Here is a 26,328-nt window from a genome sequence, read left to right on the forward strand (position 1 = left end):
AGAAATCTGCCTTTCTTAGACAACCAGAGGCAAACCATCCACATAGGTTTTTGTTACTTAGTGTGTCCTGAGATCATTCTATCCCTACATAGAGCTAGTCATTCTCCTTTTTAATGACTGGACAATGTACCTTATGTGAACCAAGCCTCTGACTGATGGTCACTTGAAATATTTCTAGTATGATACAGTTAACACTTCACAGTGAATATCCACCTCTGCATATCCATTATAATATCTTTGAGACAGATTCCTGCCAATAGAAATATGTTTTTATTCTACCTGTTTTCCTTTAAAAGGCCACAAGTTCAACCTCCCAGAGGGTATTGCAGAGAAGCTGCCCCACATGGAATCTGACCTCAGCAAAGCATCCTATCCTCCAGGGCAGGATGATAGAGTTCCTGGCACAACACAGCCACCTTCTGGCAACCAGCTGCTATCAGAAGAAGTGGAAACCAGAGCTCTTGTGACATCCAGAGAGAACCATAGGACTGATCTGGTGTCTGAAGAACCCAACAAGGTTGGCGAGGCCCCTACTGATCAGGAGGTCACACTGAGTGCAGAACAAGGGGTGTTGTCATCCAGCAGGCCTGACTCTTGGCCCTCAGAAGAAATCATGAAGCTGACTTCAGGACCACCAGCCCAGGCCAAGACAGGTTACAGTGGTGGAGAAATGTCTCCAAGGTAAGAGTTGTTCTTTTAAGATGGATGAAAAAAGGAATTATCTGCATCTCCCTACATGGAGCATGTTGAAGGGGTTACCAGCTCTGCTTGAATGTTCATGGTCTACTCTACACAGTGCAGTAACAGCCTTAGGAGAAGATAAGAGAAGGCACTGACCATGTTTTGAGGAGTTCAGGACATTAATTCTCATTTGCCATTAATTCTCATCCACTAGAATTTTTTGGAAGGAATTTTTAAATACTGATGTGCAGAAATTCTGACTTATTCAGTCAGGAGTTAGGCTCAGGTATTGACATTTTTCTTATAAGCTCCCAAGGTAGTTGCAATGTGGCTTAAAACAATAATTTCAGTAAAGGATAGGGTTCATCAGACACTTCCCGTATGACAGGCATTGGCCCTGTGTTGTTTCATAAGCACTCTCATTTTTTATTTATTTATTAATGAGAGGGATAGGAGGAGAGAGAGAAAGAATGAGTCATCACTTGTGTGCTGCTGGGGATTGAACTCAGGACATCATGGTCGAGAGTACAACACTTTATCTACTGAGCCACCTCCCAGACCATAGCATCTCTCATTTAATTTGCACAATAGCTCCGGGAGGTGAGTATGGCTACCTGTTCCCATGTGCTATAAGGACCTCAGTGAGCCCAAGATCTCACAGCTAAGAGTTTCATAGAGTAAGATTCTGAATTCAGGTTATTAAGCTCTAGAATCTACCCTGTCCTGATTCACTGAGTCTACATTTAAGTGATTAGCTGTGGTTAGGGAAGAGAAGAATGAGACATCTGGAGCTGGGAGGTGGGTCTATACTGATTTAACCTAGGAGGACTCTGGCTTGTTCTTGAGACCCTGAAAGTGGCATTATGACTTCACCCTCAGGACCTGTAGACACAGTGCAGGAGATCTAAGGCTGGCTGCCAGTCCTGCCTGGCCATCAACTTGATAGCTTCAGAAGCAGCACATCTCAGTCTCCAGGGTGGTCCACTGAAGGGCACTGAGCTTTCCTGGCTTCTTTTCAAGGGGCCTGGTATTCTCCCATGCCTGCTTGGGGCTGTCACAACCTGTAGCAAGCCGTGTGTCCTGGCTTGAGGAGGGGAATCAGTGTTGGCATGTGCTGCATCCACTAGAGTGACTCTGATTGTTGCTTTTGTTCAGAAGTTAATGGGAGCCCCTAGAAAACCGAAGCATCTGGAGAGAGGGATCCCAGCCAGAGTTCTAAATGTGGAATCTGGGGAGGGGCTGAACTTTCTGTGAACTTGTTAGAGACCCCCCCAAATGATTCTCTAGTGAGGTAGAATGGCCTCTATCTCAATTTCAGCCCTGAGCTGGATTTCAGGCACACTAAAACCACTCCAGGGATAAGGAAGGGGAGAAATCACTATCTGTCTGTCTTCAGAAGCATAGGTATGTATTTTGAGGAAATGAGTGTCAGTTCTTATTGGCAGTGACTATTGGTGTGGAAGGTCTTGAGTCCCTATCTTGTGGTGGTAGTATAGAATGGAGTGTTGCCACTGACTAGCAGTGTCTGCCCTTAGTGGTGGAGACTTTTGTACTCAGAATAGCATTGGAATGCCTGGCCATGCCTTGAGTGGGAGCATCAATGACTGATGGCTTCTCAGCTGGTCACCTGAGAACCTGGGGGCATTCTACTAGTAGCTGATGTCCTGCCGTTTCTATGTTCTTCTGTCTGAGATAAGGACTGAGTAAGGCTTGAATGCTACCCTTTCCATCTCTCTCATCACCAGTCCAAACTCACTCCCAAGGGCTTATGGGGATTCTGTGGTCCCTCATCAACAGTCCAAACTCACTCCCAAGGGATTATGGGGATTCTGTGGTCTCTCATCACCAGTTCAAACTCACTCCCAAGGGATTATGGGGATTCTGTGGTCTTTCACACATGGCTTGGCTGTGCACAAACTGCCAAGTTTTACAGATGCACTCAGGGATAGCCACTGCTCCCAGAGGACCTGCTCCTTGTAGCTCAGAGAGAGGCTTTGGGCCTTCAGCTGTGCCCTAAAGGTTCTTTATTATTTATTTATTTTATGGCTAAATTAATATAACAAACTTTACCATCATAACCATTTTAAATGGGAATTTAATAGTATTAAGTGTATTCATGGTGTTTTGACTTGGATCACTAGACCTTTTTCATCTTGCTAATCTGAGACTCTTTTCCCATCAAACAAGTCCCAGAACTCCTTCCCTTTAGTACACAATAACTACCATTTCTACTTTCTCTTTGGTAGTGATTTAACTTCTCTAGATATCTCATTTTAGTGGAATCCCTTTTGTATTTTTAAGATTATTTAAAATAATTATTTTATTTCGTATTATTTAATCACATGACAGAAACAAATATCAGGTTGTCAGAAAAGTCATGACACATTTTTGCATCAAAAAATATAGGAAAGTATGTCACAACTTTTCTTTTCTTTTTTTCTTTCCTCCAGGTAAATCTACTGCTCCTGGAGGCCATCTTTTTCCCATTGACGTTGTTGTTCCTGCTGTTGCTGTTGGATAGGACAGAGACATATTGAGAGAGGAGGGGAAGACAGAGAGGAGGAAAGAAAGATAGGCACCTGCAAACCTGCTTACCACTTATGAGGTCTCCTGCAGGTGGGGAGCCAGGGACTTGAACCAGGATCCTTGTACCAGTCCTTCTGCTTTGCACTATGTCCACTTAATCCAGTGTGCTACCACCACCCGCCCAACTCCCCAACTCCCTGCTCGTCACGACTTTTCCAACAGCCCAATACACTACTGCAGTATGTGCATTTTAGAAGATGGAGTGGGGAGTTTCAGGCATGCCAATCCTATACTCTTCTGGTTAAAATGTTTCTCTGGCTTATGTGTATTTTCATGTCCAATTTATTTTGTCCTCAAGGTTCTTCCATGTTCTAACATCAAAATTCCCTTTCTTTTTAAGATTGAATAGTGTCTTGTTATGTGTATAGACTACATTTAACTTACATATTTATAAAATATTTATCCATTTACTCATTCATTCCTCCATCAATGAACATTTGGGATACTTCCACACTGAGATCTGGTGAATGTTGCTGATATAAATTTGGAGTGTGCAAATATCACTGCTCCCATTATTTGCAAACTGGCTTCTAGTTCTTAATAAATTATTTCTGAAAGTAGGATCACATAGCACTTCTGTTTTGGAATTTCTGAGGAGTCACCATACTGTTTAAAAATTTTGTGGGGTGCACCAAGCTAAGTGCACATAACACAAAGTGCAAAGACCCACACTGGAATCCTTGTTCAAGCCCCTGGCTCCCCACCTGCAAAGGGATCACTTCACTAGCAGAGAAGCAGGACTGTAGGTTTCTTTCTCTCTCCTCTTCTTCTCTCAGTTTATTTCTGTCCTACCCAATAAAAATGGAAAAAGTGGCCACCAGGAGCAATGGATTCATAGTGCAAGCACTGAGCCTCAGCAATAACCCCGGAGGAAAAAAAATGTTTTTGTTTAGTAATTTAATAGTGATTTACAAGATTATAAGAACATAGTTATACACTCCCACCACTAAAATTGTGTCCCCACCCAACAAGGATAGCCACCTTAGAGATGGGCTTGCTACTTTTTTCTTTTCAAGTTCATGTGTTTAAATTCTTTGTATTCTACATGAAAGTGAAGCCACCCTCGCCACACTGTTTTAAACAGTGATGGTACCATTTTCTGGCTTCATTCTTTGAAATTTCTTCCATTTGTACTCTTCTTAGTTGATTGCCTCAGGACATATATATGAGCTATCCTCTTTGATAATCTTTGATAATTCTCTTTGATCAAAGAGGGAGTTGAAGCTGAATCTCTAAGTCATCCAGCTACCCAGCAGCATGTTTAAGACCAGGATCCCTCCTGAAATTCAGTCCCCACTAGAAACTCAACCCCTTATACCCAGAGACTTCAGCAGTGAGGTTGTGAGGGGGAATTGTGAGATTGGGAACAGCTCTGTGAAGAGGATCTAAACTCCTGGGGGACTTTCTCTCAGGGCCAGTATCATTTTTCTCTGAGTATCAGGACTTAGAATGCCTTCCTGACCTCCAAATAGAGTCCAAATTCCAAACACTGAAGGGCATGGACAGTAAAAATGGACATAGTGGGCCCAGTGGTATTATTAGGGAGTTACAGGATCTGTGGAGGGTGGGATAGGATAGAGTGGAGCTGCCCTTCTGCTCCTCGAGAAGATCCCACACAGCCATGTCTATTTGTATACTTAGCAAAAGAAGTAAAGAGATGAAAGACAACTACTGGATGGTTTCACTCATGTGAAATCCAGAAATCTGATACATATAAACTTGAAAAAGAAGGAGGAGGAGGAGGTGGAGAAGGAGGAGAAGGAGAATGAGAAGGAGGAGAGGGAGAAGAGGGAGTTGGGCGGTAGCGCAGCAGGTTAAGTGCACATGGCACAAAGCACAAAGACCAATGTAAGGATCCTTGTTTGAGCTCTCGACTCCCCACCTGCAGGGGAGTTGCTTCACAGGCAGTGAAGCAGGTCTGCAGGTGTCTCTCTTTTTTTCCCCCTCTCTGTCTTCCCCTCCTCTCTCCATTTCTCTCTGTCCTGTACAACAACAAAGACAGACAACAATAATAACTACAACAATAAAACAACAAGGGCAACAAAAAAGGAAATAAATAAATATTAAAAAGAAGAAGAAGAGGAAGAAGAAGAGGAGGAGAAGGAGAAGAGAAACCAACAAACTATAGTGGGATGTGGAACTATACCCTACAAACTTAAAATCTTGTAACCCACTACTAACCACAAATAAAATATGGTGTATGGCGGGAGCAGGAATCAGGAAGTCCAGTTCTTATAAGCAACCACCTGATTTTATATACATCATGTCTGACCTGTGGCCTCTAGAATAAAGTTTGGCTTGGTTCAAATTCACCCTTTCCTTCATTTAAATAAAAGGAAAATTAATGTACAGAAAATTGTGAGAAAATCCTAGGTCTACTGCGTCCAGGCCACAGTCCTCCTGGGGGCTGAGGCAGTTTCCCAAGGGTCCTTAGGAACACTGGTCTCTACTCGTGTCCACCACAAGTTGTTCCAAGTCTTCTGTGAATCCTCATTCTGTGGCCTCTCTCCTCATACCTGTTTGGGTAGAGATGGACAGGGAGGGATCCAGAGGGGGAGGTGCTAAAGGCTACTGGTCCCAATCATAAGCTGACTCTTAGTAAGAATGTTCAGGATCTATTTTATAAGAGAGGAAATTGAGATGAAGAGGCTGTAACAGTGAGTGGCAACATCAAACATTTGAATCCAGGTCTGTTCAGACTTTAGAATCACTCTTCTCATCATCAGGGTCATGTTTCTTTCTGCCTAGGATCTCTATCAATGTGCAGGAGACAGATACACCTGGGGAGCTGCTTGTGTCACAAGGGAACAGCCTCACACCCACACCCCCTCTAGATACTCCAGCTACAACTTGTCCAGGTGAGCAGGACCCATCTGGGTCTATGCGCTGTCCTCAGGCTCCTGGAGCAGAGTTGGAGACTCTGATCCTGAAAGAAGTCATAAAGTTGTCCCCACTGCAGAAGAGGAGCAGCAATGAGGGAGAAAAGGCCAAGGAAGAACAAGGACCTGCCATGGGACCAAGTGGGGCCAGGAGGGACAGAGAAGATGATGTTGGGGTCCTAGGCCTTGAGCGGGACAAAATCTCAGGAATAGGAAACACTGAGCCTGAGATGGACTGCGCAACTGAAAGCATTGGCACAGCAGAAGCAGGAGGGACAATGCCTCTGGGAGCTGAGGCTGGCACCATTATTTTAGGTAAGTAGGGCCATTGCTATGTGAGTCCAGGTGAGTAGATCTACTCTCAAAAAGTCTTGCTGCAGCTTCTGAGGAAGAGATAAAGTGAGCCTGGGATCAGTGTGATGGTATATTTCAGAGCTGGAAATCACAGTAGGGTGATACAAAGGTGGATTTAGCCATAGTGATAATAGGCAGGAGAAAATGTAAGTAGCTCAACTGAATGGATTTCCCAAAGTCACCTGCCTGCCTGAACTTTACATCACTGGTATTACTCTTGAGTGGAAATAAGGAAGGTTCCTGTTAGCAAACAAATCCACTTACTAGCAGTCATTTGTACTCAGTGAGCTGACTTTCACCCTAGCATAGGGAAGGAGTATTGAGGCTGCCAACCTGCTTTCTGTCCTGGTAGTGGTAGAAGGAGTCCTTGTGTTCTTGTGGCAAGTCCTTAAGGTCATACACTCATCCTGGATGACTACAGGGAAACCACCCTTTACTAAGTTTCCCTAGAGTTTGTAAAGTGTGTCAGAGAGAACTGCAGCTTCTGCAAGTCCTCTTTCCATATCTGCTCTCTGTAGTTTGCCTGACATACTGACTTCTCTACTTCTTTTCCTTTATATGGCTTGGTCTACCAGCTCACCTAATGCCTGAAACATAGCTATGATTGGGCTATGACCTTAGAGTACTTTCTGGAGAAGTGGGGTGGTGGTACAGAAAATGGACTCATTGTATTTTGAGTGTTTTGTGCTTGTATTTACCTCACAGGCATAAGGAGAAATAGAAACATGGGAGAAACAAACTCAAGGCCAGACTTAATGCTGAATGTCAAGATATGACCCTGACTGTCTGGTTCTGGAACTTATGTGTAAATATTGTGGCTCAACAGCCACTCAGAACTCAAAGAGCAGTTTCATACATCCCAGGAAGCTTTACCAGATGATTCTAGATTTGGAACTTGTTGCATACACTCAAATTTTAGGTTCTTCTAACCTTTCTAGTGACTGGGGGGGGGGGGAGCAGCAACTCTTCAGAAATTTAACCCTTGATACTCTAGGTCTCAGGGCTTGCCTTTATAGACACAAAAAGAATGAGCAGAGTAGGGGATAGTAGTACAGTGGTTATGCAAAAAAAACATCATGCCTGAGGTTCCAAAACCCCAGGCTCAAGTCCCTGTACCACTATAAACCAAAACTGAGCAGTGATCTAGTCTCTATATCTCTCTCTTTCTCTGAAACAAAACAAATAATATTTATTTTTAAATATATTTTTAAGAGAATGAGCAATATTCTCAGAGTAAATTTAGACTTTTACTTTGGGATGCAGAGAGTTGCTTATATTGAGGAGTATTGAGGAGTCTGTGAGATAACATACCTTGGAAGTTCACCCACTATGCCATGTACATGACCCATGTTCAAGCTCTCCGGATATGTGAATATTACTGTACTGGGGGAAGCTTTGATGTTCTCTATCTTAAAAAAAGCATCCTGGAGCAGTAAAGCCCCAGTAGCAATAACAACAAAATCAGTTGTTCTTTAGCAGAGCTATTTCTGCATGTCTTTTCCTTTCCTGAGGGTATATTATTCCTTTCACTAAACATATTTTTCTACCCCCTACAGAGATTGGAGTCAGGCTTTTTCTCAGTTCTTGAGATCAATCCTAAAATCCGTCTTTGATGTGTGCTCTTTGCTAAACAAATCTACACTCTGCCAAAATAGCTGCTCATATTGAGATACGCTAAGAAAAAAATAGTATTTCCAGTGCTGCAGGTACATGACTTCAAAGGTATTAGAATTGTTCATGGAATCCATATGAATGCGTCCATGATTTGTTCCTGTCACAATGACTTTCTGGTCTTATTGTACCAACTATTTTTTAAAATATTTATTTATTCATTCCTTTTTGTTGCCCTTGGTGTTTTATTGTTGTAGTTATTATTGTTGTTTTATTGATGTTGTCATTTTTTGGATAGGACAGAGAGAAATGGAGAAAGGAGGAGAAAACAGAGAGGGGGAGAGAAAGATAGACACCCGCAGACCTACTTCACTGCTTATGAAACGACTCTCCTGCAGGTGGGGAGCCGGGAGCTCGAAATGGTATCCTTATGTTGGTCCTTGTGCTTTGCACCACATGCACTTAACGTGCTGCACTACTTCCCGACTCCCTGTACTATTTTATGTCATTATGTTTGATCCATATTATGAGTTCTGTTTATTCCTTCATTCTAGTTCATGTAACATCTCTAGGTACATATCACTTTAAAGGATAAGAACTTAAGAAAAAAAACTTAAATATTTTTATTTTCCCAAATGCTACTGTATTCCATTTCTTTCCCAGATCCACTGTTAGCCTTACATTACCCTGTACTCTAGGAGTTAAGGTGCTATGAGCTGTGTCTTCCATAGTCCTGCCCACAATACATGTAACAGTCACACCATCAAACTCTGCACCATTAGCCTGTTCAAGTCTGCTCATTTCCTGAATGTTGCATTGGCCAACCCTGTACCCTCTTCTCAATATCAGTTAATAGGCTGGACGTAGCTTTCCCATTTTTCAAAGATCATTCAAAGATCATTGTTGTAGGTACTGTGAAATCCTGCCTTGAATACCATCTATAACCAGCTCAGTTTGATCTTGGGCCATTCACTCTGCCTCTCTGAGATTTAGATTACTCTTCTGACAAATAGGCAACTCAAAGGAAATGCTTGCTGAGAAAGGTGAAAGATTTGTCCCTGGCATCAACTGAAGTTAAGTTGGTCTTAGATGGGTGAATGTGAGGTGTGAGCCTCATATACAAAGCTCATAGGTTTTGCCTTCCAAACAGATGATACTCCAGCCCTGCCTGCCCCTTTTGAACACCGGATGGTGAGTGTCAAGGAGACCTTGATCTCGGCAGTTTACACAGTGTGCCAGCATGAAGTCCTGGGAGGGTAGGTGGGCCTTCTACTTTGATAAAAAGCATGCAGAAGGGCTGGGAAGGACTTGGAGGTCAAGCCAGGGTGTTACTGGATAGTTCTTAAAGACTGCATGATGGAACAGGATATTCTGCATAGTGGGAGATTAAGTGGATAGCCCATGGGATGGACTGAAAAGGGTATCCCATTGAATTCAGTGGAGCCCACATGAGGCTCTGAGAACTGTATGCTGGAGGTGACATGAGGGTTAATATGGATGACTTTAGATATTCTCTAGGGAGCAGGACAGACCTGAGATGTGGGGTGTGGGGGATATATGCTGGGAACCCCATGAGGTTTGAAGTGAGGATAGTGTGTATAAGGGTGTAGGTGTTAACTAGGAAACACTTAGTTGCTGGCTAACCCCTATGATGTGTATATGAAAAAGGGAGGGGGTAAAGCTAGTAAGCCCAGGGTACTTGATGGCCAACTGTGTGTGGGGTGAGCCTTATGACTTCTCAGTCTGCTGTGCCAATGTATTTCTGCAGAGGACGATTTGGCCAGGTCCATAAGTGCACAGAGAAGTCCACAGGCCTCTCACTTGCAGCCAAGATAATCAAAGTGAAGACTGCCAAGGATCGGGTGAGACATCTGCAGATTCCATCTACCTCCTTAGCTGCCTCGTTCTCATGACTCCCACATTCCAATCAGCTGGATACCCTGACCACTGGGTGACAGGGTCTTACTGGACTTCTGAATTTCATATGTGTAATTATATGTAACCATATAATTTCATATATGGTTGGGTAAGATTGAGGACTCTTTGTTCTAAGAACTGGACTTGGGTGGTGAGTCAAAGAGGCCTGGTATGCAAGCTGAAAGCAAGGATGTAGGGTGTGCAGGGTGTGCATGTGTGTGTCTGTGTGTGTTTCTTAATCTTAGCTGGTTCTTTTTCTTAATTTTTTTTTGGCTTGGAAACTCCTCTCTCCATCTGACTCTTAAAGGAGGATGTTAAGAATGAGATCAACATCATGAACCAGATAAGTCATGTGAACCTGATCCAGTTGTATGATGCCTTCGAGAGCAAGAACAACTTTACCCTCATCATGGAGTAGTGAGTGTTTAAAAAAGTGGGGCAATGGCTTCTCTATGAACTTGACTGAAGGTGGTTTCTTTCTTTCTTTCTTTCTTTCTTTCTTTCTTTCTTTCTTTCTTTCTTTTCTCTCTTTCTCCCTCTCTTTCTTTCTCTTACTTCTTGCCTACTTCTACACATTTTTAAAAATTGATTTAATAATAGGACCAGAAGTTTCTAAAAAGAGCCTGGAATATGAACACTGAACCCAGTGCCTTCCTCATAACTCTTCTTTTAATTTCTTTCTTTCGTTCGTTCTTCCTCCCTCCCTCCCTTCCTCTTTTCTTCTTCTTCTTCTTCTTCTTCTTCTTCTTCTTCTTCTTCTTCTTCTTCTTCTTCTTCTTCTTCTTCTTCTTCTTCTTCTTCTTCTTCTCTTCTTCTCTCTCTCTCTCTCTCACCTCTTTTTATGAATGAGGTGGTAGGAGAAGAGAGAGAGAAAGAAAACCAGGCATCACTTTGGTACAAGTACTGCCTGGGATTGAACTCAATATCTCATGGTTAAGAGTCACACATCCCATCTACCACTACCTCCCAGACTACTCATTAGTTCCTACCTGCACTCTGAGCTAGGATTGAGTCAGATTAATGGTTCCCATGAAAACCTAGAAGCACCATAAAGTCCTCTGCATCAACCTCTTCTGTCCCTTTAAGACAAAAATGACTAGACCTACTGAGAGCCTTGCTCAGTCTAAAGCCTGCTTCTCTCTTTGCCTGGCAGTGTGGATGGGGGTGAGCTCTTTGACAGGATCACCAGTGAGAAGTTGCACCTGACTGAGTTGGATGTGATCTTGTTCACCAAGCAGATCTGCGAGGGTGTACATTACCTCCACCAGCATTATATCCTGCACCTGGACTTAAAGGTCAGGCTTCCCCTGTATGTGCGGTGTGTAGGTCTTGGTTCCTGAGTCTCTGCTTCTCTGTCATGTTAGAGAACCCTACTAAGGTATCAGGTATCAGAAGCTAGCTCATCTGATTCAGCATGAGTGAGACTTGTGTTTTAGTCCTAGAATCACAGGGGAACACCATGAGTTAACACCCAAGGAGCACCACAGATGGCAAAGTGGTGCTGTGGTGTCTCTCCTCTCTCTTTTAAAAAATTTTTATTAGTGATGAAATATTGATTTACAAGATTACAAGATAATAGGGGTACAACTCTGCACTGTTCCCAGAGTTGTACCACCTGAGTTCTGAATCCCCAATCTCTCATTGTAAGCTACAGCAGTTCTCTTAAGGTTGTAGATATGGGTTAACTATTATTTCTATAACTATCTATATTTTTATATATTTGCCCTTTTTTTTTCCTATGGTCCTATCTTATCTTTCCTTAAATTATCTTTATTTATTGGGTAGAGACAGCCAAAAATTGAGAAAGAAGAGAGTGATAGAGTGGGAGAGAGACAGACACCTGCAACACTGCTTCACTACTTGCAAAGCTTTTACACTGCAGCCTGGGGGCTCGAATCTGGGTCCTTGAGCATTGTAACATGTGCATTCAACCAGGTGCACCACCACCTGGCCCCCCATCTTCTATTTCTTTCCAAGTCACACATACACCAATGTCCCTCTTTTTTTCTTTCTTTTTCTTTTTTTCTTTCCTCCTCTGGTTAGAAGCTAACACTATAATTATCTTACAATTATAGCAGCTACCTTAGTCTAGCTTTAAAAAAAATGTATTATTTTTATTTTTATTGGAGACAGCCAGAAATTGAGAGGAGTGGGGAGATAGGGAGAGAGACACCTGTAGTCCTGCTTCACCACTCATGAAGCTTTCCCTTTGCAGGTAGGGACTGGGGTCTGGAACCCCAGTCCTTGAACACTGTAACATGTGTGCTAGACCAGGTGCACTACCACCCAGCCCCTGTCCCTCCTTTTTTCCTCTTCTCTCTCCCAGTCTTAATGTAGTTGGAGTTCAGAGACCCTCTGATCATCTCCCTCTTATCATTTCTCCCCCACTGGGAGAGAATTCTTTTTTTTTCTCTTTTTTCTAGGGAGAGAATTCTTTTGGGGGTGCAAAGGTGGGATTTCTGGCTTCTGCAATTGCTTCTCTGCTGGACATGGGCATTGGCAGGTCAATCCATACCCTTCAGCCAATTTCTATCTTGCCCTTGTGAGGTTTCTTTTTTAAAAACAAAACAAAACATTTTTATATTTATTTATTTTCCCTTTTTTTGCCCTTGTTGTTTTTCTATTGTTGTAATTATTGTTGTTGTTATTGATGCCATCACTGTTGGATAGGACAGAGAGAAATGGAGATAGGAGGGGAAGACATAGAGGGAGAGAGAAAGATAGACACCTGCAGACCTGCTTCACTGCCTGTGAAGCGACTCTCCACTAGGTGGGGGAGCCGGAGGCTTGAACGGGGATCCTTCCGCCAGTCCTTGAGCTTTGCACTACCTGCACTTATTCCACTGCACTACCACCCGACTCCACCTAGTGAGGTTTCAAGACATGTTGATGAGGTCATCTGCCCAGGGAAGACAGAATTCTCCTCTTTCTTGCTGTCCCTCCTTATATCTCTCTAAATAAGAAAGTAAAACGTTGAGTCCATGAGGTTGCATCATATATAATTACGATGTTGAGTTCATTGCCTTATATGACATTACATAAAAATAAAAAAATGAATTAATAAATAAATTGAAAGGAGCCCTGTCTACAAACATTCCCAGCCTTTTTGCTTTGAAAGCCATATAGTGTTTCATGCATATTATGTCATTTGCTCCTCACACATTCACAGAAGGAAAATAGGAAGAAGTTATTATTTCCTTTTAAGGGTGAAGACTGAGGTTTCAGGAATATAAAGGGACTCATCTATGACTTCAGGCCCAGATAATGTAGACTGTAATGTTAGACCTCAGATACTGGGCCTTAACTCTCTAGGTTTTTTTCAACTATAAGTCCTTCATCTGCTACCTCTCACATCTGCCAGCGCAGCAAGCATTGTTTCAGATTTCCTAAAGGCCTCAAAGCTGACCTGAGAGACTTAATTGTCTCAATATGGTGAGTCGATACTTAGTATCTGTGATCTCCTTGACCACTGAAGCTTCAAAGTTACCTCTGAGATTCTGAGGTAACTGGTTGGGTTTGAGGCAGGTCACTGGTATTTTTGAGAGATCCTCATAATTCTAAAGTACAAACCAGATTTCAGATCACTATTCCAAGTCAATGGTGTCAATGGTGTCAAACAAGCTGCTTGTGGATTAAGCCTACATCACAGAGGTGCTCTGACTGCCATACATGACAAATGAGTGTTTAAGTTTGATTTAGTTCTCAACATTCAAAAGTAGATGAAAACATCTTTTTTTCTACAAAGATACCTAAACTTCTGACTTATCTTGAGGAAAAAAGCACTCTGGCAATTGAGTCTTATTCCTGCCTGGTGGCCAGGGGTTGGAGTTGTGCTGTGTCTGCTCAGTTACACAGGCTAGGAATCCTCTGGTCCTTATTGTGTCTCACCAGTCAACTTCATTTTCATTGTTTATCTGTCCTTTTAGGGCTTCCCTGATTCATTCATTTTCCTGAAACCTATTGACAAAAAAAAAAAAAAAAATGCAGTAAGTAACTGCAGATCTTAGCTGTTGACTGAGCTAAGCAGACTTTTATTTCTTTCCAGCCAGAGAACATACTGTGTGTTAGTCAGACAGGACATCAGATTAAGATCATTGACTTCGGACTTGCCAAAAGGTAAGAGGTTTCTATTTTTGCATTATGGTAGAATACGTTAGAAGTTCTTTGTGATAGTTTTGTATGTAATGGGTTGGCAAAAAATTCATAATGCATTTTTTTGCATACAAAAGCATAAAAAAAATACAACATGACTTTTCTGACAACACAATAGTTAGTTTGAGACTGAAGCAAGAAATCTCAGCTCAGGAGCTTTCAGCTGTGCAGAAAGGTTATGCTACTGCTGTAACAGATAGTGCTGTACTATGAGCTCTGCATCTATGAAAAAGAATAGGGTTAACTATATTTCAAAACACCTATCTAAATGGAAAAGGGAATGATGGTTAAGGGAAGGACTTCACTGAGTGGAGGTGCTGAGCAGCTCTGTTTATTCCCCAAACCTCCAGTGGCTAGAATGTGCTAGCCTGTGAGATGCTTCACAACTGCCCTGCCCTCCTAGAAATGATTCGGTAAAATGACAAAATATATGAGATGCATCTGCAGTTACTCAGAACTAAGTTAGATTTTGGTAAAATGGTAATATAATGAAGCAACTGCTGACAGAGCAGATATGAAGGTTAAATGATAGTGCCAGCCCATCCCATGAAGGTCATGGCTTCTAGCTTCAGTCAGTGCATAAATTGAACATTGCACATAATTTAAAATATACTGAAGTTCCTTAAAGTAACTTTTACAACTATCCTTTTTATTTTTAAAAAGATTTTACTTAGGGGAGTCGGGCTGTAGCGCAGCGGGTTAAGCGCAGGTGGCGCAAAGCACAAGGACTGGCATAAGGATCCCAGTTCGAACCCCGGCTCCCCACCTGCAGGGGAGTCGCTTCACAGGCGGTGAAGCAGGCCTGCAGGTGTCTATCTTTCTCTCCCCCTCTGTCTTCCCCTCCTCTCTCCATTTCTCTCTGTCCTATACAACAACGACGACAACAACAATAATAACTACAACAATAAAACAACAAGGGCAACAAAAGGGAATAAATAAATAAAATAAAATATTAAAAAAAGATTTTATTTATTTATTCATGCAGATAGAAGGAGAGAGAAAGAAGGAACCAGACATCACTCTGGTACATGTGCTGCTGGGGATTGAACTCAGGACCTCATGCTTGAGAATCTAACGCTTCATCCACTGCACCACCTCGCAGACCACCTTTTTTACTTTTAAAATTATATTTATTTATTATTGGATAGAGACAAAGGGAAATTGAGAGGGGAGGGAAAGATAGAGGGAGAGATACCTGCAGCCCTGCTTCACCACTTGTGAAGCTTTCCCCCTGCAAGTGGGGACCAGGGGCTTGTGCACTGTAATGTATGTGCTTAACCAGGTGCACCACCAACTAGTCCCTAAACTAGCCTTTACTATAACCAAGTAAAATGCAGATGGTTTACTATATGATCCAGTCCAGTTACATGAATGATTAGCTTCATGCCTCAGAACTCTTGCCCATGGCATGTACCTAGTGTTGCCCTGGTTCTTAAAAGTGATAGTAAGAGAACTTTGACATCAAGAAGAACAAGCCTTCAAATATTCAGGCATCCACAATCCATAATTCATCTTCCAGGCTTCCTCCAGAATTCTTTTTCCACAAGAATATCATTGCTTTGGGAATCACATATTTTCTTATATCACAACTGAACTTTCAACTCTTTTTTGATAGTTCTTTTTAAATTTTTTAAATTATATTTATTTATTGGATAGAAACAGCCAGAAATATAGAGAGGCAGGGAAGCTAGAGAGGGAGAAAGAGAGACACATGCAGGACTGCCTTACCACTTGCAAGGCTTTCCTCCTGCTGGTGGGGACTAGAGGTTCAAACCTGTGTCCTGGCACATTGTTACATGTGCACTCAACTAGGTATGCCAATACCGGGCTCCTCAACTCTTTTTTTTAATAATTATTTTATTAGTGACATAATAATGATTAACAAGATTGTGGTATAAGAGGGGTAAAATTCCACACAGTTCCCACCATCAGAGTTCCATATGCCCTTCCCTCCACTGGAAGTTTCCCTATTATTTATCCCTCTGGGAATATGGACCAAGATATTTATGGGGTGCAGAAAGTGGAAGTTCTGGCTTCTATAATTATTTCTCCCCTGGACATGGGTGTTGACAAGTCAATCCATAACCCCCATCCTGTTTCTATCTTTCCCTAGTGGGGTAGGGCTCTGGGGAGGTGGAGTTCCGGGACACTTAAGTGAGGTTGTCTGTCCAGGGAAGTCAGGTTGGTGTCAGGGAAGCATCTGCAACTTGGTGGCAGAGTATTGGAGCTGGAGGGTTGACATTTCAAGCCTGGCATCTCTGGATATAGTCCAAAGTGCAACATATAGAGGTGGCACTAGTTGCATTGATTTGGTTGAGATCAGCTGATGCAGTATCAAATGGTATGGATCAAAAGAAGCATAGAGGAAAATGAGCTAAACCCCAGAAGTTCCAGAACTGGGAGAAATATGGGTTTACAGAGAAAGAGAAAAGTTCTCTGTTGTCTTAGGTTTAAGAAGACAATAGGTAATTATTATTATAACCAAATTATTTGGGAACTTGATTTACTTTGAAAATCCCATGGTTAAGCTTTACTGTACTACATAAGACTTTACCATGATTTGTATCATTTAATGCTATTTACAAATAACTATATCTTATATACTGGAAAGACAAACTTCTGGTCTCCTTGGTCTAAGATTATAGGTGACTGAATATTAAAAGTTATTATTTAGAAATGAATGAACAATGTAAGCCCAATGTTAAAATTTAATCAGTTTATTCATTTGAAACCTGAAGTGCTTAGGTTGAAAGACTATATACTCAGAACTGAAGTCTATGTATTAAAAAGCTTGAGACATTCAATCTATTTTCCCCTCTTATATTGATTAAATAATCATTTATAAGACTATAGGTTAATAGGAGAATATATTAATAGTCCCTACCTCCACCCCCCTGAACTCTTCTTTATAGTCAAAGGGGAACAAGTTCAGGAACCACTGAGTTACCTCCTTGGTTCAATTTTCAGTCTATATTGTGAGAGATAGAAAGTAAGAAAGACAGAAATAGAGAGAGAGAAAGGAGAGATATTATAGCATTGTGCCACTATCCATGGATCTCAATCCATTTTCATCCTTATTGCTGCTTGTGGTACTTCCATAAGGTACTGGGACTGGACTCAAGGCCTCATGTAGGGAGCATATATGATCTACTACAGAACCACCTTATTGAATTTTCAGTTCTTGAAATTTTCTCATTTTGGTGGTCATTATTCACAAAGTAACTTTTTTGTTACTTTATGAGCCTCAAAGCACTCTATGTACAAGTGGAAGGTTTCCTGCCTCTGTTGTTAATCTTCTGCCTCCCAGAGGTGACATTGAAAACTACTGTACTGATCTTTCTAGGTCACTGTTCCACTGCTTTCAGGAGTGAAAGATGCATTTCCCCATACACCATAAGAGGTAATGGAGCCAAGTTTAAAGTCATTAGAGTAATAATAGGGCTCAAAATTCATCCAATTCCATCATATCCTCAGGATTCCCATTATATTTCATGTGTAATGTTAAACTCCTCCCCCAGTGCAAACATTTAGAAATCACATTCAGTTCATAACATTAAAAATTGCTTAATATTTTTCAAACAGTGTCGTAAAACTAGGATGCATCTCACATACTAGTATGTCAATTATATTAGAGCTGTTTCTCAACCTATTACTCATTACACCTACACATTAAGCCCAATGTTAAAATTTAACCAGTTCATTCATTTTAAACCTTAAGTGCTTAGGTTGAAAGAATATAGATTTTTTTTAGATGTTTCTCTCCTTCTAACATCTTTTTTAGATGTTTCTCTCCTCCTAACATCTTCTATGAAATTTAATGTCATTTACATACTGTAATTTGTTTATGCACTGTGAGCCTTTGGAGAGCTATAAACCATTTAAGTTAAGGTTTCCCAAGAACTAACATTCAGCATCTGTAGGATAATACTGTGTCTATTGGGAATACAAGCACTGTGTATATAGTATCCTCCTGAATGCTTGATGACCAATTATCAAATGAGTACTTATAGTAACATACTGTGATTTTAAGTAAGAAGTAATCTCCTGAGGTTTCTTGAATCTGGGAAGTCTTCTATAAGCAGTAAAAAGGGATGAAAGGAAAGGTTTTCATTTCCTTACAGGCAGTGGTATATTAGTGCTTTTTAACAAACAGCTGGTAGGAGTAGATGGGATGACCTTTGCTACTGTATGTTGATTTCAAATTACCAGCATAACATTACTGAATGGAGGGTTGGAGAGAGATGGGTCCAGTTGACTCCATGCTCTAGCACAACTCTGCCTAGAGGGGAACAAGAGGAAGAGTGTGCATTATGGGAACAGCATGTACACTATTTATGAGCAGAGAGGTCTGGGAGCTGCAGGTGGGGTTGGAGGTTGATGGTCCAGTACAAGGTGAGACTCCAGTGAGGAGTCCTAAATGTCTGGCTCAGAAGTTAGAACACAGTCCTTTAGGGTATTGAGTGAGGAGGTAAAAAGTAAAATGGTTATAGGCCAGTTTACCAAAAATTAATTTGTCAAAATTTATCGACAAACTGCCAAGCTGCTTAAAATCATCAAACAAATTGTTGACCTGTTCAATGGAACCATAGGTACAAGCAAGTTTCAAGAAAATACAAGGAAAATTTAAGAGAAGACCACTTATACTAAACTGCCAGGCATTTGAGAAATAAAGATGTCTAACATGTGTGAAAAAGGATCTTTTGCCAAATTGGGCTGCTTTCTAGGACTTGTGTCCTTTCAAAAATGGGGAGGAGGGGGATTGTCAACTATAAACCATTAATCCCCCAATAAAGAAATTTAAAAAAGTGAGGGGAATGTGTAGGTTGAGAAGACATATTTGATACTCAAAAATTAAATATTTGTAAAGAGGGAGACAACACCAACCCCCACCCCACCTCCAGTACAAACTGCAGAAAGGAAAATTATATTGCTGGGTAGAACTAAAAGAAGGTGCACAGATTTCTTACTGATGGTTTTGTCCCCAACAGACCTTCTGAAGTCACATATAAATTGTGAGAGCTATGACACCAAATGGGACAAAAATTATATTCGACTGAACAATAAGAGAGATTAGTGGGCCTAAACAGGGGCTTGATAAAGATCAAGGATGGTGAAAGGACAGGAAATATCTTGTTTAAGATACTTCACTGCTAGGTGGAGGTTTGGGTCTCCCAATTCCTAGATCAGTGCTCAGATGGGAACACAATGCCCATTTATTTCATCAGATCCTTTGGCCTGGCAAGAAGGGACCTATCCCAAACCATATGAAGTTATGACCTGATATATGACACTGAAGTCATCAGGGATCTTCTATTAAGAGTCTAGTATTAGTATTGGTACTTTTTTTTCTATATATATATATATATATATATTTTTTTTTTTTTTTTGCCTCCAGTGGTATCGATGGTGCTCGGTGCCTGCACTATGAATCCACTACTCCTATGGCCATCTTTTCAATTTTTTTGGATAGGGCAGAGAGAAATTGAGAGAGGAGAGGAAGATAGAGAGGGAGAAAGATAGACACCTGCAGACCTGCTTCACTACTTATGAGATGAACTACCCCCCCTGCAGGTGGGGAGCCAGGGCTTTGCACTGGGAACCTTGAGTGGGTCCTTCCACTTTGTCCTATGTGCGCTTAACCCAGTGCACCATTGCCCCCCTTATTATTTTTAATTATTATTGGATAGAGACAGAGAGAAATTGAGAGGGGAGGGGCAAAAGAGAGGGAGAGGGACAGAGAGACACCTACAGAACTGCTTCACTATTTGTAAAGCTTTCCCCCTGCAAGAGGGGGACCAGGGGCTTGAACTTGGGTTTTCGCATTGTAACATGTGTAACCACTACCCTGACCCTTGGTACTTTTAATTTTATAGCAAAACTAAGTGGGGAGATAAAGACACTATTTGATGTCCCTACTCACCACCAAAGTGGTACTTTTTTGTCACAGACCTATGCTGACACATCATAATCACCTAGTCTGTACTTAACATTACAGTTCAGTCTAATAAGGTGCATTAGACAGATAAATCACTATAGGAATTCATCACTATAGTACATATAGTACTTTTCACTACCCTAAAAATCCTGCACATTTCTCCCTCCTTCTGAATCCTTGCAATTATCTATAAACTATTCTCCATAGTTTTTCCTCTTCCATGTCAAGTAGATAGTGATATGGTAGTACTTTTCCCATATTGATTTCTTTCACTTAGGAATATAGATTTATGGTTCCTCTGTATCTTTTCATAATAATGTGATATTTCAGTCTTTTTAAAAGATTTTTTTAAATGTATTTACAAAGAGAGAGAGAGGAAACACACACCAGAATATCATTTTGGCATATATGATGCCAGGGGTTAACTCTAGGCCTTGTGCTTGCCATCTCTAAGACTGAAGTTCAGGTTTTTTTTAACACTAAATATCATTCTACTGGATTCAACAGATTTATCTGCTCATCTACCAAGCTTGACTACTACTCATTAAATATTCTGATTCAAAAGAGATTCTAAAAACACCTTTCAGTATCTTTTTTTCTTTCTTTCTTTCTATTTTATTTGATAGGAAAGAGAGAAACTGAGAGGGGCAGGAGAGTCAGAGAGGGAAAGAGAAATATAAACACTTGCAGACCTGATTCATGGACAGGAGCAGGGGCTCAAACGTTGTTCCTTGCACATGGTGATATGTGCACTTACCTGGGTGTGCCACTGCCCGGCCCCTCACTATCTTCTTTCACACTTATTCATCAAGTTTCTTCCTAGTCTTTATTAAAACTTTATGTACAGTGGAAGCAACCCAGGTGTCCAACAACAGATGAGTGGCTGAGCAAGTTGTGGTATATATACACAATGGAATACTACTCAGCTGTAAAAAATGGTGACTTCACCGTTTTTAGCCGATCTTGGATGGACCTTGAAAAAATCATGTTGAGTGAAATAAGTCATAAACAGAAGGATGAATATGGGATGATCTCATTCTCAGGTAGAAGTTGAAAAACAAGATCAGAAACGAAAACGCAAGTAGAACCTGAAATGTAATTGGCATATCACACCAAAGTAAAAGACTCTGGGGTGGGTGGGTGGGGAGAATACAGGTCCATGAAGGATGATAAATTACATAGTGGGGGTTGTATTGTTAAATGGGAAACTGGGGAATGTTATCCATGTACAAACTATTGTATTTACTGTTGAATGTAAAACATTAATTCCCCAATAAAGAAATAAATTAAAAAAAAAAACTTTATGTACAGAATCGATATTTCTAACCTTTGTTACAACTGTGGTAAAATACATGTAACATAAAGTTTACCATTATAACCAATTTTTAAGATGAATGCAGTACTGTTAAATTATACCCACATTGTTGTGCAGCCAACCTGCAGATTTTTTCCACATTAATGAAATAAAGAATTCATTTCCTTCCTGTCTCTGGCCCCTAGAAAATACCATTGTAACGTTTCTATAAATTTTTGACTACTCTACTTATCACACAAGTGAAGTCATATAGTATATGTTTTTCTTCTCTTTTCTTTTTTTTAAATTTATTTATTTATTTTCCCTTTTGTTGCCCTTGTTGTTTATCGTTGTTGTTGTTATTGCTGTCATTGTTGTTGGATAGGACAGAGAAAAATGGAGAGAGGAGGGGAAGACAGAGGGGGCAGAGAAAGACAGACACCTGCAGACCTGCTTCACCACCTGTGAAGCGACTCCCCTGCAGGTGGGGAGCCGGGGGCTTGAACCAGGATCTTTATGCTTATCTTTGTGCTTTGCACCACCTGCGCTTAACCCATTTAGCTATGCCTGACTCCCCCAACTCCCCTTCTTTTCTTTTTTAACTTATTTATAAAACGGAAATATTGATAAGACCATAGGATAAAAGGGGTACAATTCCACAGAATTCCCACCACCAAAACACCACATCCCATCCCCTCCCTTGAAAACTTTCCTATTTATTATCGCTCTGGGAGCATGAACCTAGGTGCAGAAGATGGAAGGTCTGCCTTCTATAATTGCTTCTTCACTAGACATAGCTATTGGCAAGTCAATCCATACTCCTAGCCTGTCTCTCTCTTTCCCTAGTGGGGCAAGGCTCTAGGGAGACAGGGTTCCAGGACACCTTGGTGAGGTCATCTGCCCAGGGAAGTCAGGTTGGCATCATGTAGCATCTGGAATTTGTTGGCTGAAAAAGCACTAAGATATAAAACAGAACAAATTGTTAAATAATCAGGAACCTAAAGGCAAGAATATAGCAGATGAGACTTAGGATCTATTTTAGGTATATTCCAAGGGGCCCATGACTTTACTAATTTTTGCCTGAGTCCAACATCTAACATGCAGGTGGACCAAAGGTATTGTCTGGGGAGATGTTGTCAGAGTTGGAAATAGGACTAGGAAGCCGGATCAGGGAAGAGAGTAGCTCCCAAATATGGAAAAGGTATATAAATATTGTTAACTATAAATTCCATCAATTTGATCTGGGGCCCGTATTCATCACAGGAGCCTATGTAACCTCTGCATCCCTGTAGGTCTGAGCTCACATTCCATGGAACATTCTAGTGTGCACTAATTTTAGAAACCATTTTCCTTCAGTGGTACACTATGTTGGTCCCTTCTGAGAATGGGCTGTCCCTACCATTATTAGTCTTCATAGGGGGGGCAAGGTCCTATAGCAGCCAACAAAGGGGTATTTATTGACTCACTGCAAACTATTGTGCACTATGTTGTTCCTGATGGAGATGACCAGTGACAGTGGAGAGAGGGACCTGTTAGAGGTCTAGGCCCATCATGTCTGTGTGGGAATCCCAGGATTCCCTGACTAGGGTACTGAGTGATAGGGTGGCCTGGTAGTAACCAAAAGAGCCATTATTAAAGTATACTGGTCTCTTGCCCTTATCCAGCTTTTGTCCTTACTTTGTCTGACAAGGATAGCCTTGGAGTTATTGGGGGTAGTGAAATAGGAAGTAGGTGAGGAGAGTATATAGGTCTAAGTAGAAACTATTTGATTAGGTACTTTATGGTGTCTTTTTTTAGGTCTTTCTACTAGCTTGCTGCGTTTATTGACTCACTGAAAACAATTTTGCACTTTTGCTTTAAGGTATATAATTTATGGATACATGTATACATATGCCCTATCTCATGGGCCCTGGTCTATATCTAGGTTCTGAGGTTTTGTTAGGAAATGCACTACCCTAACCCTAACCCTATCATCTAGGAAAGGTCTCAACAGAGTAATGAAGCTGAAGGGTTGACATCCCAAGCCTGGTGTCTCTGGACACAATCTGCAGTGAAAGATGTTGAAGTGGTACTGGTTGCAGTGATTAGGTTTAGATCAGCAGATGCAGTATCAGTTGGTATGAACTGAGAGAAGCATGCAAGAAAGCAAGCCCCACCCCTGAGGTTCCAGTACTGGGAGAAATACTGGTTTTACAGAGAATGGGGAAGGTTCCTGCTGTCTTAGGGTTTAAGAGTCATACAGTATATGTTTTTCTTATCCTCCTCCTTCTCCTCTCCCTCCCCCTCCCCCCTCTTCCTTTTTTGCTAGAGCATTGTTCAGCTCTGGCTTATGCTGATGTGGGGGATTGAATCTGAGACTTTGGAGCCTCAGGCATGAGAGCCCCTTAGCATAACCATTATGGATCTAACCCACCCTACAGTATGTGTTTGTTTAGCTTACTTCATTTTGTAGACAGTCTTTTAGATATATCCATGTTTGAGGATGTGCCAGAATTTCCTTCCCTTTGAACTCGCCAGTGAACAATTTGTTACATGTAACAAAATGCATGCCATGTTTTGATATCCATTCACCAATGGACAGCTTGGACTTATTGTGAACAATGTTGCTACAAACATGGATATGTAAATTTCTCTTTAGAACTCTGAGATATATATTCCAAAACTGGGGCTGGGGAGATAGCATAGTAGTTTTGAAAAAACTTTCATGCCTAAGGCTCCAATATCCCAGGTCTAATCACTAGCATCACCATAAGCCAGAATTGAGCAGTACTCTAGTTTGAAAAATTAATAAAATAATTATCATTAAAAAACAAATAGTTTAATATATATACTGAGAAATTGAGTTAATGAACCATATATATATATACATATATATATATATATAATTTTATTGTCATCACAGGCGCTTCACTGCTCTGGGATGACTTTTTCAGATACTAAGACAGATAGGGGAGGGAAAGGGATACTATAGCACTCAAGCTTCCTCCAGTGTTGTGAGTGGGTGAGGGTCAAATCTGAGTTGTGTGCATGACAAAACACTATCCAGGTAAACTAATTATCCAGTCCTCCTTTTTTATTATATATATATATATTTTAGATTTACCAATTTATAGTGAGAGAGGTGGGAGAAAGGACCAGAACATTGCTCAGCTCTGGCATAAGGTAGTGCTGGTGACTGAATCTGTGGCCTCTGGGATCTCAGGCATGCAAACTGGTGCGCCAACAGGTTGAGCTATCTTCCCAGTGAAAATTGTCAGTCAGAGTTCAGGGTGCCAGTATGCTGGGCTAGCTTCAAGGCGGGAGACAGACGATCAGGGACACATGGCTGAGTGGAGAAGCAGTATTTCTTTATTCACGAGCAAACAATTCAAAAAACTAATATAACCTAATCATAACATGATCCTGTCCTGCCTTTTTCTCCTCCAGCCGAAGAGTCCACAACCCAGGAAGTATGTAGGATAGGGGGCGGGGAGAAGCAAGAAGAGCAAAAAGGCAAGGACTAAACCAAAATCTCCCCAAGGCAGGAGGAGTGAGACCAAACCAATGTAACAGAATGATCATGTAAACAGACCACAACGTCAAGCAATGTAACAGAAGGGATCCCAGAAGCAGAACTAGAAGCATACCAACAATTCCCCCTTTTCTTTTTAACTAATTGACCATAGTATCAGGAGTGTGGGGTGAACAGAAACCTATATCGTACAGGCATTTTCAAAAAAAAAAACTGGCACAAACATGGAAGAACAAGTAAGCGAGCAACAAGAAGCAGTGTGTTGCCAAGGGAAGGCCTGAGGGGGGCATTTCTTGCCTCTGTGGGCTTCTCTTGCCTCTGGGCATTTCTTGCCTCGACGGGCATTTCCTGCCTCTGTGGGCATTACCTAGCGAGGAGGGGGGGTATGGCCTTTAGAGTCCCAAGGCAGCTGGCTGCAGTCAGTCTTTGAGAAGCCCAGCAGCATAAAGGGAAGCTACTGTAGAGTTGTGTACCAGTAAGTCCGATAGAAGTGCCGGTTCAAAGCAGATGTCCACTGAGGAATTGCCAGGGGGGGTGAAATGTTGCATGAGGAAGGTCAGCCCCTGGAATTCCGCTCTTCTGTAGAGAACTTGACAGCTGCAATTTACTTATTTATGAAACAAAACTTGTAGCAGGTTAGAAGTTTACCACAATTGATAACTCGATGATTATAATTGGTTTAAGTATCTTTATAAATTTGGAAGGTCTTTCTCGTTTCATTTTAAGGCTCCTTAACCAATTTAAGTGCAATAAAATGTGGTAAGGCAAAGAACCATTGTTAGAGCCTCAGGCATGAGAATCATTAGCATAACCATTGTGCAATCTATCATTATTAATTAAGAAGGTATTTGAGAGCTTTACATATCAATAACGTCTTATTTAACCTTTTGTTACACCCATATAAGATGGAGACACACCCTAGGTGTGCGCAGGTTTTTTAGAACAAGTTAATTAAAATATATTGATTTTTAACTAATTTTTACCTCAGACATTAAATGTAAGTTAATTTTACCTTTATGAGAATTATGTTGAAAACCTTTTTCATTTAACTTTGCCTGGTAAGAATGTAGCCTTAAAGTTACATTTTTAACCTTAAAGTTAATGTTTACCAAACTTCAAACACACACATAAACATGGTCTTTAATACACAAGGAGAAAAACTTTTGTTACGAAGACATGTCATTTTAAACACAAATTTAGATCTGTACTGTCTTAGTTGTTCGGGGGGTGCATTGTCCGGTGGTGGCCTCTTGCGCAAATTCACTTCCAGGAATTGCAAGGGTGCCATCACTGCACATATGTCTGCGTATTTTAGCTCCTCTGCCGTCAGAGCCGAGCTGGGGATCTCAGTCAGGGGGCCCAGTCCCAGCAGGGAGCCTGCGGTCTCCAAGTGGTCTGGGATCTGCCC

The 26,328-nt window shown here is 41.2% G+C and overlaps 2 protein-coding genes across 8 annotated transcripts in view; one reads left to right on the forward strand and one right to left on the reverse strand.

The window, feature by feature from the left end:
- MYLK3 (myosin light chain kinase 3) overlaps positions 1–26,328 on the forward strand; it is a 72,548-nt gene that overhangs the window by 35,909 nt on the left and 10,311 nt on the right. For 6 of the 7 annotated variants that reach the window (XM_060185628.1, XM_060185627.1, XM_060185626.1 and 3 more), the window contains exons 3-9: positions 297–681; positions 6,016–6,461; positions 9,262–9,367; positions 9,880–9,973; positions 10,336–10,445; positions 11,182–11,323; positions 14,074–14,144. In XM_060185628.1, coding sequence (XP_060041611.1) covers positions 297–681; positions 6,016–6,461; positions 9,262–9,367; positions 9,880–9,973; positions 10,336–10,445; positions 11,182–11,323; positions 14,074–14,144 — 1,354 coding nt within the window. The remainder of the gene's footprint in view (positions 1–296; positions 682–6,015; positions 6,462–9,261; positions 9,368–9,879; positions 9,974–10,335; positions 10,446–11,181; positions 11,324–14,073; positions 14,145–26,328) is intronic. The other variant, XM_060185625.1, reaches the window with a different exon arrangement.
- Positions 12,875–26,328, reverse strand: part of ORC6 (origin recognition complex subunit 6) — a 62,681-nt gene continuing 49,227 nt past the window's right edge. Inside the window, exon 7 of the mRNA XM_060185633.1 lies at positions 12,875–13,985. Within this exon, the coding sequence (XP_060041616.1) occupies positions 13,951–13,985 (35 nt within the window). The 3' untranslated portion in view covers positions 12,875–13,950. The remainder of the gene's footprint in view (positions 13,986–26,328) is intronic.

This window comes from Erinaceus europaeus, chromosome 2 (assembly GCF_950295315.1).
Source record: "Erinaceus europaeus chromosome 2, mEriEur2.1, whole genome shotgun sequence".
NCBI classification, from domain to species: Eukaryota; Metazoa; Chordata; class Mammalia; order Eulipotyphla; family Erinaceidae; genus Erinaceus; species Erinaceus europaeus.